The 12,987-nt window shown below is 41.6% G+C and overlaps 1 protein-coding gene across 1 annotated transcript; it reads left to right on the plus strand.

The window, feature by feature from the left end:
- The first annotated feature begins 3,311 nt into the window (after positions 1 to 3,311).
- On the plus strand, positions 3,312 to 12,752 carry LOC113126880 (cell division control protein 42 homolog). Its single transcript, XM_026301076.1, has 6 exons — positions 3,312 to 3,394; positions 5,940 to 6,044; positions 11,214 to 11,286; positions 11,464 to 11,573; positions 11,768 to 11,965; positions 12,616 to 12,752. The coding sequence occupies exons 2-6, from the start codon at positions 5,940 to 5,942 to the stop codon at positions 12,703 to 12,705; spliced, it is 576 nt and encodes a 191-aa protein (XP_026156861.1). The 5' UTR covers positions 3,312 to 3,394; the 3' UTR covers positions 12,706 to 12,752.
- The last annotated feature ends 235 nt before the right edge of the window (positions 12,753 to 12,987 follow it).

The following is a 12,987-nucleotide window of genomic DNA, read 5'->3' on the forward strand; positions in this document are numbered from 1 at the left end:
TAAGAAGGAGGAGATGATGGGGGGGATGAAGGGATAAGGACAATGTGCAGAGGCTCCGTCACCCGACAGAGGAGGTAAAAATAGATGAAGGGAGGATGGTTTCCCTCCCTGTCTTTCTCCGGTGCTGCAGTGGGGTTCAGGGGATGTATATACAGTTACATAATCCATCCTACTCCACCACACTCAGACATGATGATGCTCTGTGTGTGAGTTTAACCACACAAGCAGTGAAAACAATGCAGCAGCAGAAATGTCTTTGAACGCCGCTCTGACAGCGTTAGGTTGACTGGCCACGGTGTCGGGTTTGTCCTGAGATCGCTGGTGGTGCTCAGGGTGCCCTTTAACCCCTGGCTCGTCCAGGTGAGTCTGTCAATGGACCTGACAGGAGGAGGCTGGAGCTGTGGTTCTGTACATGTGAACATGTAAAGGATGTTAAGATACTGATGTTCTTGCTTTTTTACTTTGCGTGGATGTTTTGTTTTGTAAGGATTAGGAAGTATGTCCACTAAGGCTACTAGATCCAAATAGGCTGTTCACACAGTTCACAAACATCTGTTAGGATAACTGAGAGGCAGAGGCAGCTTTCGAATAAGCCTTTTGTCTGCCAGAGTGTTATCATGACCAACAATACTGATTATTATTCTTCAAATCACAGATTCTTGAATCAGTCTTAGGAAATAATACCTCTCACTGAGCCTTTTTATTTTTTCACTGGCCAAGATGAACATGAACACAGAAATGATTGGAGTTGTCTCAGTTTTTAAAAAGTGCTTTGAAAGGCGCCATTATTACTATTGCTCTCTATGTTCATAGCTCAGATACAATGATTGATAGTTAAACTGCAGTTATGTTTTTCCATAATCATCAATTGTTAGTATAGTATTAGAATTGTCGTTGTAAACCAGTGAGGCTGTCTTTTCATCCATGGACCAGTTTCCCCAGCACAGTTAACTGGAAACATGACATGAAACAAAACTCAGAGACTAATATTTACCCTAACCATATTAAATATATATTTTGTTGGGCTACTGTAACTGTACTAACACGATCAATAATTCGTTAAAGCAACTGTAACTTCCAATACATAAGGTGATAGGTGATTTACTGCTGTTGCTTCATTCACACTGTGCTTCATATATCAGCTGTGCTAACACTGAGAAAGTCTACCTTCAAATTCCTGCATATTTATCCTGTTTGGCAGTTACAGTAAATCAAGTTGTGCCGCGTCCCTGCTGCTCTAAAAACAGTCTGGTGAAGCTGTTAATGCCGACTGGAGGGTGACACTGATACACAGTGACAGGGCACCAGGGTGAAGCCAGTGTGTAGTTGGTGTGTGTGACTATAAGTCTTTGTGTGCTGCAGTTACATCTGATAAAATGTCTGCATGGATGAGTATTATCTTGGTGTTCCAGTTTCTGTATTTTGTGCATGTGTGTGTGTGCACAGGGCAGGTGCAAGTGCATGCTTGTGTGTGCATGCCTGTGTGTGAATGCGTGAGATAATCTATAATTAAATTCCTGAGTTTAATGGGATTATCTTTGGGAGACAAGCAGCACAACGTCCTTGACATCCATCCCCTCGGTTAGTCACGGGTGAGCGACTGATAGAGACACACACAGAGGGAGAGAGGGATAAAGATGGGGTGAGGGAGAGGAGAGAGGAACCAGAAGAAAGCAACAAAGAGGAGAAGAAGAAGGAAAAAGGAGAAACAAGATCAAAGTGAGATGAAATGCTTTTGAAGAGTGTGAAGCTATTCGGAGGAGAAGGGTAATGGAGAAGTGACTCGCATAGTAATTATTTCATTTTCTGCTGTGTTACCACTACAGGCCGACTGGCCTTTCCCCCAGTGAGCTGTCCCTCCACTTACAGCACATCAGTACTGGCCAATCCAGCCACAGCAAACCCCCAGATATTTGAACAGACACACTTGACCTAAATTTTATGGTTGCAAAATGTGAATGCATGCTGCAGGGATCAAACCCACAGCCCTAAAGCTACCAAACAGTCCTCTATTTCCCAGAGCTGACTTGTTCCATTGCACATAGTCTATGATTCTCTCCTTTGTGTGCAAACTTCAGAGTACAACCATCTGAGGACGGCTTCATCCAAATCTTACTCCAGTGCCCTTCGTATTGGCCACACTGACCTGCCAAAGGTAGGCCATCAGAGGAAAGGACTGTTCAAAACAATATAGTTAAGTCATCCAGCTCCACTGCAGGATGTGGCAGCCAGGCTTGCACTTTGCAACATTTGTTTTTGTAAATGAAGCTCTTAACTAAAAATGTGGCATTTCCTAAAAATGGTTTGTATATTGCGATAATTCACTGTTAGGAAAGTGTGTGCATGTGTGTGTGTGCAAAGAGGAAGCTGAGACACATTTAGGTTAAACATTGTCATCTGAAATCTGAAACAGCAGGAGATTAAAAAAAGACATTCTAACGTCAAATCCAGATGTAGTTTATTCAAAACTCTGTGGAGATGATAATAACAAATGAAAGTCTCTGTGATTATTCTCTGGTTGTGTTAAAACATTTCTAATCGCTCTGCAACAATAAAAAAACACAGTGTGCTTCATCCCCCTCTGGTGGTCACTGAGAAATGAGCCAGTCTCTGTCTGTTAAAGTTCTGTTTTTATTATGCTCTTACAGAGCACATAAAGTCTCCTCTGTGAATGCATTTCATATGAATACAAAATGTGTTTTATAATATTGTCCTCCATTAATAGTTTATACACTAACCTCCAGCTGTGGCTGCCCACAGGAGGAATTGTAGTTATAGTTTGCTATTCCAGTAATAAAGATTTATCTACCCACAGCCACATTACTGTAGCTTATTATAAACCACTAACCTAATGTTTATATATTGGTATATTGCCTATAAGTCAAGTAAAGTGTTACCAAATGGAGAGTCCATGGCAAATATTTTAACACTGGTTAGGGACAAATTAAAGGAGCAGTTGTAAGTTTTAAAGCCTTTCTAAAAGTCAGATGTCTCAATAGTAAAAGGTTTGATTCCTCTAAAAATGTAGTCTACAAGTCAAACTCATCTTTAAGTTTGAGTCATTTATAATAAGCTTTATTTATAAAGCTCTTTTCTAAACTTGTGTTACAAAGCATGAAGGGCTTTAAAAGTTAATAAAATCTTAAAGTCAGTCCTAAAACACACTGGCAGCCAGTGCAAAGAGGCTAAAACAGGTGTAATATGATCACATTTACTTGTTCTAGTCAATGCAGGTCAGATAGGCCCTAACACATGTTGGGGTATGAAAAAAAAAACAATAATCCCGGGGAACTTGAACATACCATGTATTTCCTGCTTCCGTGTTGCGAGAATGGGAGTTTACAGGAAGCACTTGAACGTCCCACAGCGTTACCGGCGGCTGTGAGCAGACAAGGTAGGAGCTCTCTCGGTTTTTACCTGTAAATACTGAAACACCTGCCCCGAACACACCGGCAGGACTTACGGGGACTTTTTATTGTAAACGCTGTGGCTGTTCGCCGCCTCTCAGCTAACTGTGCTAACCGGCACCTGTAAAGCTAACTTTAGGTAGCCGGTCAAAGTTATCGGTGTGTTTTTGTTGGCAAAACAGAGCGAATACATGGGTGAATGTCTTTAAACCAGCATATATGTACCCCTAAAGGTGTTGTTTTGTTGGTATATTTCTTTTAAACTAATTTTCCACTGGAGTTTTTGTTGTGGGTGGGGACCTGGCAGAGCTAACGTCACATTAGCTAGCGAGTTAATTTAGCTTAGCTTAGCTAACGTTAGCTTCCCAACAGCCGCGACTCCGGTTAAAGTTTTTAACTTTTTGTTATTAAACTCTGGTCAGCGAGTCCTAAACCATCCTTTCACAACTTTAAGTCTCTGCCAACACACGAACACACCGAGGAACCGGCCTGAGAAACAGGCGAAGTCTTGTTTTCACAAGTTGTCTATGCGGAAGTGTTAGATGTCACATCACTTGTAGTTTGTTTATGTCTTGTAATCAATACCTACCTATCAATCAATCAATCAACCAGGTCTGGTAATTGATGTTTGTATTTACTACAGAGTCAAAGTGCCAAACCTTTGCTTTCATTTCACATTGGGACGATTTACCTTGTGTTTTCCTGATCAATGCAGAAGATAGAAGATAGAAAATATATATATTTGAAGAGACCACCTTTTATTGACGAATCACTGTAAACTCAATATGTTTGGGTTCTAGATCAATAGTTTTTATTGTACAAGAAGGTCATTTTGCATCATTCATGTCTTACAGCAACAAGGTACAGATACATGTAGTGCATTGGGGTGTGCATAGCAATTCTAATCATTATTGATTTGTCGATTGACTGTTCTCCTGACTGAATCAATCATTTTGTTTGTTAAATGTGAGAAAATAGTTTCCCGGAGCCCCAAAGTGACAAAGTTAAATAGTTTTTAAAAAAGCTGTGTAGACAGCACCTTGGCCTCTGGAAAATTATATTTAGACATAATAATTAGACTCATTGGTGCAAAATTGGTGCAAATTCTCTGATTTGAGATGATGACAATGATCTAATTTGGTCATTAATGCATCAATTAGTCTCTATAATTATTGGGTGCTTTCTTATGAGATTAAACTTCATAGCCGAGTTTTAAAACGTGAACCCACATCCAGTCGAAGAGAAGTTTATTGATTGCAGTAAAAGCTGAAGCGGTAATGAAATAAGCAGATGCCGCAGGCTGCTGAGGAATTCAGAACAGGACCAACATGACGCAGATAACAGTGTGTACAAGAAACAATAGTGTATTTCACACTAATCTCTGCATGTGTATGTGAAGAGTGAATTCCTCAGACATAACTGGTGTCATGGTCCCTGCAGATGACCAGTGAACTTGTCCCTGACTCATCAGCTGAGAGCCGCCACTGCCAAACGGTGCTGACAAAGAGCCAATGAAGAAGTAGCAGCCCATACCCCTTGACCATTGTCCCCCTTAATGAAACGCAGCCTGAGTATGTGAGCTGCTCAGCATATGGATGGTCACAGGATCTCCAGACAGCATGCAGTGAACCAGTGTTACACAACTAGCACTGATTCCATCAATTGTCTCACATTGTGTTTACTGACACTCATGGCATCCGTGTCGACCTGCTATGTGATACATGAAGGCTGCAGTTTGTTTCCATGCAGCCCGTGTGACGAGCAAAAGAAAGCAGGACTTTTTCTTTTTGCCTGCAGGCTACTGTTGTCTGGTTGTTTTCAAGGAGTGTCAGGCCCACAAACCTTTTAGCAACCAGCTCTGTTTATTTTGGATGAAGTAATATATTCAAACTGTCTGGTGAAAACACATTTTAGTGTGTTATTGTGTATCAGTTAAGCTGCAATTTATTTTCTTTGTTGTTAAATGACTTGCTGTGTAAAATCAGCTTATAATTGCACTTTCCCAAAGCCCAGGTTGACAAGTCTTGAAATTAAACTGAACTGAAAGTGGAAGCGTTCGTTAAAAGGTTCAGTTTAATAACATAACTGGTGAACGGAGGCTTCACACTTTCAAGTTAAAACATTAAACTCTGGCATCAAGTCAGGACTGAAAGTTCAACTCATTAGTATTTTCTGTGATGAGCTTTTAAGTGTGTTTGGGGTATTTTGACAGACCAGAAATCAAATACACGGATTGATTCATGCTTCAGTTATGAAAAGGAAGAGATTGTTGTCCACACAATGAGTGTCCTTTTTATTATTTTATAGAATGTCAAAACAAAAAGTAAAAAGCTTATTAAAGAAGGAAAAAACTCAAATTATCTAATGTGAAACTATAAATTAAGAGCTTCTTTCCATTTGTGAAGCCACAATTATCATGTTTTAAAGGTCTTTTTACAATTTACTGATTTTAAAAAAAAAAAAAAAAAAAAAAAAGTTTTAGTTTTACTTTCCCCTCCCTCACCTCCACTCTTCCTCTCCTCCCCTCCTCAGATGCAGACTATCAAGTGTGTGGTGGTGGGAGACGGTGCAGTGGGAAAGACCTGCCTGCTCATATCTTACACGACCAACAAGTTTCCCTCTGAATACGTCCCCACGGTGAGTTTGTTCAACAACTAGCTGGCACTGCTGCAAACTGATCGGAGCTGACATGAAACTGGCATTGTGCACACATGCAGCAGCAGCGTTTTTCATTTACCATAAACACTCTGTACCCATCGCTCCTTCCTGTCAGGAAATGACATTTGTTTATACTTTGTCTGGACTGAACAGACACGAAAAGAAGCGTGTAGTTTACACAGGCGGCGATCTGTCACCAAAACCCAGTATCGTCGTACCAACACTGCTGATTTTACATCTAGCATATAGTTCTCCTGTTTGAGACGGGATCAAACCTTTCAGATGCACTTTGATAACACTGTCATGTGTGAATGTTAAACAGCTAGCCTGGCGAATAACATCATCCACCTCTCAGCACCTCAGAGTTTCTCTAAATAAAACAAAAATAAACATGTTTCCCATTGTGCCAAACTGTTCCTGTTAAGCATGGACCCTCCGAGTTGGAGTTACTGACATGTTCTGCAGAAACACAGGATGTATATGAAAAGAGTTGAAAACATTAAGCTTGTGGATGATATTTTTCCCCTCAAACTGTCTGCCTGTTGCTGTGTGGGTGAGTTGTTAGAATGGCAGCTTTCTGTGTGTGTGTTTATGTCCAGGACTGTGCTAATGTGTTAGGGACTAAAAGTAAAGCGAGGATGCTTTCGAACTCAATTGCACGAATATGTGCACAGGAAACAGAAAAGGGTTCAGCATTTGTGGTGGCAGCTGTTTACCTTTGAAACAGCACCAGTTCTCCTCAGTACTCTTGATCAAGGTACTTGGCAGGTTGGATTGTTCCAGCAGCAGGCACAGTTGTTTGGATTCAGGCTGCTTTAGTGTCCTCTGTGTCCTCATGTGGTCCCAGGCTGAGGCCATGATCCTCAGCTCAGGGCTCTGAGGGGTCCGGACCATCTGTTAACACCTCTTTGCGCCGGTTTGAGTTAAAAATAGATTTTTAGTGACAGATCAGACGTTTCCTGATTGTCTTTTGTGATAGATAAGAATCTAAACATCTAACATGCCTAAAACGTTTTGCACAGTGTTGTGTATGAATGTGTACATGTGCAGACTCCCTGCAGCCCTCCTACATTTCCTGCCTGACTCTTCTGTTCAGAAGTGTCATGTCCTGCTGAAACGGCACAATGAGGACACTCCTCAGAGTCTCTGCAGTCTGATATAAGCCGCGTCCAGACTGTTACCTCAGCCCCATCGATCCTGCAAACGTTTTGGTTTGCAACAGTCAGAAAACAGCTGACTGACTGTTGACAGGCTGGACTGTCCAGCAGCTTCACAGAGTATTTCTACTGTTTTCTATGCGTACGGCATCTCTGTCTGTCATCAGCACACTTTGATCAGAGGATTGCAGAACCAGCGGTGCTGACTCAGCTTTAACTTCCTCTTCTCGTCTGCCTCACCCTGCCCCCCCCCCAACAAGTTTTGGCTTAAATACGTCCTGCCTGTCTGCAGTATATTTAATTTTTATTACTGATAAATGGAAATCCTTGGAGGCATAACCAGATCTACATTGTTTTACTCTTTAATTCTTTTATTCATTTGCTTACTTACTACATATGTGGTACGTATCTACAGTAAATAACAACTGTGAAATATATTAATAATAATAATGATTACGTGGCTCCCAGTCATTCAGTCACTTATCAGCAGTTTTGTAATTGTTCTGTATTGTTCTATTGTTATGTTGGCTTTATTCTATGTTCCATGTCCTGTTCCTGCCTATATTGTCCTGTTGTTAGTTGCAGCCTTATTATGCCACATGCACCATCACCATCATGCAGCCCTGGGTTAAAAAACTTTCAAACTTAAAGCCACTGAATTTAGTTAAAAGTGATTATTGACACACTGATCTTCCTCTTTATTCCATTGGCTGGTGTCAGTGAAGTTATAGTGATCAGGGCTTTTTCTCTGCTTTGCTTATTATTTGTGAGTGTGAAGAGCAGAGGAATAGAGCTTTGACTCTAATCGGGCGTAAACTTTGTTTCATCTTTACTTCATTGTGTTTGTGCCGAGTGTTTTCACATCGATGCTGCGGTCACCCGACAGCCGCGCTAAGAAAACAGGAGAGAGGAAGTCCGCTCCAGGAAATAATCCCTCAGAAGCACGTCGCCTTACCAGAATTTAATGCCGCATCCAGGGTATCATCTCTGAAATGTCTTAACGCTAAATATCACAAGTACTAACAGGTCACTTCTCTGTGTATCTGCAGCTCTGTTCCACTGAAACCAGCGTGTGTGATCAGACTTCTGTCCAAACACATCACATCACAACCCTGCATCTGCTTTAGGGTGTGTGTGTGTTTGTGTCTTTGGGTGCATGTGTGTATGTGTGTGAATGTACACGCCGAGCACGTCTGTGTAGTGTGTACTTGAATTATGTGTCTCGGTGCCTCACCCTGCACCGTGCGTCACCATATCAGGGTTTCTGTCTAAACTTGAACAGACCAGTACTTCGGCCTGTGTGTGTGTGTTACAACCTGAACTGTGTTGTCCAAGGGACTGTCTTAATCTGGAAAAACAAAACCTATAAGTGGATTAAAATAAGATAATTCTGTTTTTGTTAGGGTTGGGATTTGTAACGTATTAATATTGTTTAATTAATTACAGAAATGATAATACGTTAAAAAATAACACATTCAATCGCACTTTTCTATGGTGATGATGAAGTTCTGTCGCCATAGAAAAGTGCGATTGAATATTGTTGTTGTTGTTGTTGTTGTTTTTTTTTTTAAGCCCGTTATTGTTTCTGTAATTAATTAATCCACATTAATGCGTTAAAGTCCCAGCCCTAGTTTTTATAGTCCATCCACGCTTTGGTCATTTACATTTGTAATTCAAGATGAACTACAGATAGGATATGGATTGCAGAGGTGGCAAAAGTACTCACATCCTGTACTTAAGTATAAGTACAGATACTTGTGTGAAAAAAGGCTCTGGTAAAAGTCGAAGTACTGACTCAACTCCTTTACTCACGTAAAAGTAAGAAAGTACAGGGTCTGTTTTTTTGCTGTCAATGATGCTCGGTACATCTTATGATAACTCCACAAAAGTTAAAAAAAGTTCGACAAAAAAAGGAAATTCTTCTTTTATTAACAACCTGCACAGTGCTGGTACAGGAAACAAAACACAATGGATTCACCGTGAATCATTCTTGAAGCCGACTACATTGAACCGCTCTTTTAAATACGCTCATGGATGGGGAATGTCTTGCTTTTCCAAATGTGCTGCATCGTCGTCGGACTCGGCAACACTCCCTGGATCCCTTTCGTCTTCCATGTCGCACTGCGAGTTTTCTTTCCATCATAAGCTGTGCACTCACTCGATTTCCCTCTCTAGTTAGTTACGTCTTGTCGTCATCCGCGAGGTTGAAAAAGTAATGAGCCTGTTTTGATAATGTAGAGTAGAAAGTACAGATATTTGTGTTTAAATGTATTAAGTGAAAGTAAAAAAGTCCTAAAAAATCTACTTAAGTACAGTAACAAAGTATTTGGACTTCGTTACTTCCCGCCTTTCATGGATTTTGACGAAATTTGGTTCACACGTTCATGTTCCCCTCAGAATTGTTCTCGTTTAACTCTGAGAAAGTGAAATGCCAACACAATACTTATTTAAGATATAAAGACTTGTGTGAAAAATAAAATTAAAGATTTGTTTTATTTAAGAAAAGAAGGATCAGTAACTGAATCTTCTTCAGGCGCATTTTGACCTGAGGTTCAGGACACAACCATAGACATACAATGTCACAATGTAGGAAACGTCACGGGGCCAGTGTTTCTAGTCCCCTGCTGACCTGCCTGGTTGCATTAAGATGAAACAGGCACAGGAAAAAGTGTGTGTCTGTGTTTGTAATATTTAATGTGGTTTCCTCTCCTGCAGGCTACGTCCTGTAGTTTATCGTGAACTTGTCTGTGCATACAGGGTTCATTAAAACCAAACGGTGTCTGCAGGCAACAGCAGACCACACCTGGTTGACTATGTGCTTCAGTTCACCTCCACAGAGGTTTGCAGGCATGTTACTGCACATGGCCGTGGCCTGGAGGTGGGAGAGTGTTGGAACAGGAGGGAGGACTGAGCTGAATCTGTTCACCTGATCAGCAGCGACAGTACTCCCTTTATTGAGAGTAGCCGGCGTGTTTCCAGCAGTTTCTGGGACAACTGACAATGACAATGGCAGGACGGACATGTCAGTCACTACCCAATGGTTAGAGAAAACCAAAACAGTCTTCCCTTCCAAACTGAAAACAGTTAGAATGGATAAGTAAGATTGAGCGATTGGGGAGTTAAACCAAAATTGGACTTTTATCAGATTATAAAGATCCTGAAGAAGCAGCTTTTTTATTTAATACATTTTATTTAAATACATCGTTTAGTTTTTTTGCCTTATTGTCACATATTTAGAGTAAATAAAACTTTTCCTATTTTAAGGAAAATCTCTGTTAACAAGCAAAACCTGCTGCTGATTTTACTCAGTTTCATCTTTGCTCTTTTCTGTTTTGTCCCATTTCCGTTTGACATGTGCAGGATGGAAGAATATAGGAAAATCACCAAAATCTTTATCCCAGCACCTCAAGTTTGTCATCGTGTTTTATATAAAAAATTTAAAAAAGCATTTTATTTAATTTATTTTCTCATGTTCTTTTCTGTTTGAACAAGAGGGCAAAGAGGAAACATTGCTCTGACTAACATCACTGGAGGGGCTGCAGTGATGTGAAACCCTGTGTGTGTGAGTGTGTGTGTGTGTGTGTTTCCGTGTGTGTGTGTGTGTTTTGGTTCTTGCATGTTCCTAAAGTCCAGCATGAGTTTCAGACAGGAACATCAAAACATTGTGTTTGGTCCTCACTCCTGTCTGGTTGCAGAATTTAGTTTAAATTTAGGGTTGTGGGTTCTTGAATGGATCGTGTCAAAGAGGGTCCTCACAAGTGTAGTACAGAATTTGTGTTCCTCTTCTGTTTGACACTAACAAGCCTGTTGAAGGTCAGAAGTGCACTTCCTGTTTTGTCTTGAAGAATATTCAAAATGTTGTGTCTTGTGTGTTACTTCGTGTTTCCTTCTTCCTTTATGCTCCGTCCGTCTCTGCAGCTTTAGTCGTCTCTTTGCTCGTTCCAACTCAGATTCAACTTTATTGATTACCCTGTCCCGCCATCTCTCTCAGGTGTTTGACAACTATGCAGTAACGGTGATGATCGGCGGGGAGCCGTACACTCTGGGACTGTTTGACACTGCAGGTAAAAAGAAAGTTTCTGGGTTAATATTATTCATAATATTCGTCGTAGGATTCAGATCTGTGGGTTTAACCTTCTCAAATGGCAGGAAAAGTGTCTCCTCGCCTGTGGCTGCTGTACGTTTTGTTTTTGTCAGTGTTTGTTGTTGTTTGCTGTTAATGAGTTTTTGTTTCCTCGCAGGTCAGGAGGACTACGACAGACTGCGACCCCTCAGCTACCCTCAGACCGACGTCTTCCTCGTCTGTTTCTCCGTCGTTTCGCCTTCTTCCTTTGAGAACGTCAGAGAGAAGGTTTGTTTTGTTCTGTCTTTGACACACTTGCACACTTGTTTTCCAAAACCATGACCTTGTTTTTTGATTTATTTAATTGTTTTGCTCGTTAAATACTCCATGTGTGAATCATTTTGAAGCGTGGTGTGTTGAAACATCATTGTCTTTCCACGCACAAAAGACCAACCAGCTTCTTTGACCTTGTGTCCTCACAGTGGGTGCCAGAGATTTCACACCACTGCCCGCGGACGCCTTTCCTGCTGGTTGGGACTCAGGTGGATCTGAGAGACGACACCAACACTCTGGAGAAACTGGCCAAGAACAAACAGCGAGCCCTGACCAGCGAGAGTGGAGAGAAACTGGCCCGAGAGCTCAAAGCTGTCAAATATGTGGAGTGTTCAGCTCTTACACAGGTAAAGATTTAAAACTGTTTAATGTAATAAACATATACAGAGTAGCTTTTCTGCTACTCAACCCTACTCGACTCGTTTTTGGAGCTTTACATTAGGGGATAGTATCTGGTAGCAGGTACCAAAATGTGACATCAACAGACTGTGGGCCAGGTTTGAAACTCGGGACTCACTCGGGACTCACTCGGGACTCACTCGGGACTCACTCGGGACTCACTCGGGACTCACTCAAATTGCACATCCTGCGTCACATTTTGTCATCTCAGTATCAGAAACACCACACCCAGTCTGTTTTCAGTCTGAACATCCAGTGAAACTGATACTTTGAAAAATACATGAATAACTCAGTGCTGCATTTAGGTGTAGATATGTAAAAGTAAGCTTTCAGAAAGCAATGACTGAAGGCAGTGAGTTTGAATGGTAGATTGAAGGTTCTCATCCTAACTCTCGAGTAAGTATCTCTTCAATAAGCACTTAGTAATGTGAGTATAGCCAATGACAGCTAGTGATACTGACATACAGTACATAGAGAGAATCAGGATGCTGTTGTCCATAGACCACAGTGCAGCACAGTACAGACATGTTTATTAAAGCTGCCAGGAGCTCTAGGGTGGGAAAGTAGCTTACGGGTGTTTTTTCTGTCTGTTTCTCAGAGGGGACTGAAGAATGTCTTTGATGAGGCCATCCTGGCAGCTCTGGAGCCCCCAGACAACAAACCCAAGAAGCGCTGCGTCCTGCTATAGACGCCACAAGAGGAGGAGGAGGAAGTGGAAATGGAGGTGGATGGGGGGGGGGGGGGGGGGGGGGTTAACCGAACAGGGGGAGGGAGGGAGGGAGGGAGAAAGCACCCAGGGGAGAGGGTGGTGTGAAGGTGGATGAGATAGATGTGTTTAAACAGTGCCTTCAGCCATAGTGACTTGATGTGGGTGTGGTGCTGGGACCGACGGGCTCTGGATAGGCGTCATTTTCATCGTAGATACGCGGCACGATCACATGACTTACGCATGTGAGCAGCACTCCTCACT

Source organism: Mastacembelus armatus, chromosome 11, assembly GCF_900324485.2.
Source record: "Mastacembelus armatus chromosome 11, fMasArm1.2, whole genome shotgun sequence".
NCBI classification, from domain to species: Eukaryota; Metazoa; Chordata; class Actinopteri; order Synbranchiformes; family Mastacembelidae; genus Mastacembelus; species Mastacembelus armatus.